This window comes from Perkinsus marinus (genome assembly GCF_000006405.1).
Source record: "Perkinsus marinus ATCC 50983 genomic scaffold scf_1104296963186, whole genome shotgun sequence".
In the NCBI taxonomy this organism is placed as follows: Eukaryota; Perkinsozoa; order Perkinsida; family Perkinsidae; genus Perkinsus; species Perkinsus marinus.
In genome coordinates this window covers 74102-76959 of record NW_003205123.1, presented here as the reverse complement: position 1 = coordinate 76959, position 2858 = coordinate 74102, and the positions used below count along the sequence as shown (strand labels likewise).

Here is a 2858-nt window from a genome sequence, read left to right as displayed (position 1 = left end):
AAGACTCCGATACGACGTACTCGTCCCTTAGAGTGATATATGATTCACACTCACTGAACCTCCTTTCACTTTAACGCAATGTACAGTGATCATTCAGAAAATTCTTAGGCGCCACATTTGTTATACCAAGGAGTCAGCTGGAGACTTGTGAACGGTATTGGCAGCACGCATGCACATTACTGCTCATTGAAAGGTGTAGAACCATTCTCCACATAACAATCATTGATGCATGGCCTTTCCTAATACCACGAAGGGTGTTACGCTATCCTTCAATGAATGGATGCTGGGGCTGTACAGTGTATATCTACATCATCGAAACTGCAATGCGAAATTTCATTCTTTTATCATGCCTAGGTATCATGCCCTTATCTGAGAAATTGCACTCCTTCATCATCATGAAATTGATGTCCATATCCGCGAAATTTATTTCCCTATTCGACCACCACCGCTAAATTGACGTCCCTATTCTCATATACGATTTCTTCACTAAACTGGCTAAATTGGCGATCTTACCTGCGAAATGGATTTCTGAAAGGCAGCAATTCCACAGTAGATGTTGAATTTTAAAACTGCCGTATTGCAGGGCTTCACACGAGTCCATCTCCATACCACTATACATGGGTCTATCATTGCTGCATATAGGATAGCTGGACAACAAGACCGAAAACATAATTTCCAACGGAAACACCATTTGATGAAAACACAAATACAAAATTCCAGTCAAAATCGGAGTGATTTAAACTTGCTATCCAAAGCAGCTATCAAGGATACGGTCCTACTAGGACCATCGTCTGGGATGCTGCCTAGGACCATCCTAAGCAGCATCAAAGACGATGACAGGGGAGGAGGAGGCCCGGTGAGAATTGCCACAGTCTAATCAATCTCCATAGAGAAGATTGTACCACAAAGAGCAGTACTGCTGACTACTTAGGAGGTAGCGTCCTGAGCCTTTTTCCCCTACCGTCTCAGTGGAGAGGTACATCGGAGATGAATCATGCTTTGATACACAGCGAGCCATCTCCAGTATCTTACATTTGCCTCCGTACCACCTTATCCTCGTACCAGAACTGCTCAGCAGTGGGCAGCTCCTTGCCAGGGTTGGCGTGGAGAGAAGCTCCCCATGGGCCGTCCGATGCAAAACTCGAGAGAGGGGACCTAAGAGGAATCTTCGGACATAATAACGGCGTATCATATAATCCTTTTCTAAGGGCTGCTATGCTACTAGCAACACCCTTTCACGGAACCTTTCTTTGCCACCTACGCAAACCCTTGTATCTTGTTGTTGCAATAGGCGCTGTTAAAATCTCGCTACGCCATTGTAATCGATAAGTCTGACTGAATCTTGCGTGGTCGCTAGCATGCGGTTGCAATGGTAGTAGTCTCATTGAGAAATTAGATGGCTTACTCTTCAGCAGGTCTCTCGTCATGGTGTGGCTAATGATCTGTCCGTGACGTGAGTGAAATTCTGAGTGTGCTCGGATGCTCCACGTCTCCGCCCCTTGCGGCTACCCTCATTTATCCGTTGAGTCCTGGCATTCATACTGCTCGTTTCCGATGAACTCCTTATAATAACAAGCCTAGAAACACAGCAACTCTAGCGAGGACGCTATCTCCTGTGATCTTCCTAATGAGATGGTCACATCTGCTTGGGGTCTCCAGCAACGATGCTGGCTTCTCGTGGTGTTTATCACGCACTGCTTCTGGCCAGTCGGCGGAGGTGGGTTGGAATAAATTTGTGAGATCACTTGAATGGACAAGAGTGAAGGCTCTGTCTCATTTTGCCATGACTTACCATTGGGAAAACTTTTGATCTGAGTAGTCGTTGTTGTACAGGAATACGTCTCTACGAGCTTGATTATAGAACTAGACCAATGGACAGCACAGCTCCATCTTGCTACTATCCCTTTCACTGCACAACGGTGTCTCCTCGTATCAATTCCAACCACAATGAGTTGAATCATTTGCATAGTAGTTTATTTGAATCTTCTAATGGGATTCTTCCGTACTGTGACCTTAGTCTTCGTCCCTGTCGTCGCCGTTCTCTTGGCGTTGGTCTCCTATATGGAGGTGGACCTATCTCCCAAGAGTCTCTCGGTTGGGCTCCGTCAGCTGGCTGTTACTCTCCCCTTCTCCAACCTCAAGCACAATAGGGAATTTATTGTAGATGACATTCCCACTGATCTGTCCGGTAAAGTGGTTCTCATCACAGGAGCCTCTAGTGGTATTGGTTTTGAGTCTGCCAGAATACTCGCTTCTCGCGGTGCCAAAGTGGTCGTGGGTATTCGAGGCAACCGCGGTAGGTTAGATAAAATAACATCTTCCCTACCAGGTCAGGTATTGGCACCGGCTCCCTTGGATCTATCTGACTACGACACTATCAGGAATTTTGTTCAAGCTCTCCCTAACGTGGGTATTGACCATTTCGATATAGTTTTGCTCAATGCGGGAAAGTTGATCACGGAGTATGGCACTGATAAAAACGGTATCGAATCGATGCTTGCCGCTCATCATCTCGGCCATGCCTATCTTTTCGAGTTGCTCACGCCGATGCTACTGAGAACCTCTGGTAAAGTACGAGTGGTTATCACTTCCAGTGCAGCACATCTGTACACCTATCCTGAGGGCTTGCGCTACAACGTCACCGCTGATGCTTTTGGGCCATGGCAGGCGTACGGCAACAGTAAGCTGGCTAATATTCTTTACACTCGAGAGCTGTCGACTCGTCTTGAAAAAAAGTTTCCGGGCAAGTTTGTGGTGAACACTGCCCATCCTGGGTGCGTTGCTACCCACTTTAGTATGGCGAACTACTACTTGCCACATTTCGTAGCCTACAACACGACTGAGGGGGCAATGCCTCT

At 46.7% G+C, this 2858-nt stretch overlaps 1 protein-coding gene across 1 annotated transcript in view; it reads left to right on the top strand.

The window, feature by feature from the left end:
• Positions 1-1986: 1986 nt before the first annotated feature.
• Positions 1987-2858, top strand: part of Pmar_PMAR023217 (oxidoreductase, putative) — a gene marked incomplete at its 3' end in the record, with an annotated part of 1065 nt that continues 193 nt past the window's right edge. The window contains exon 1 of the mRNA XM_002771243.1: positions 1987-2858. Coding sequence (XP_002771289.1) covers positions 1990-2858 — 869 coding nt within the window. The 5' untranslated portion in view covers positions 1987-1989.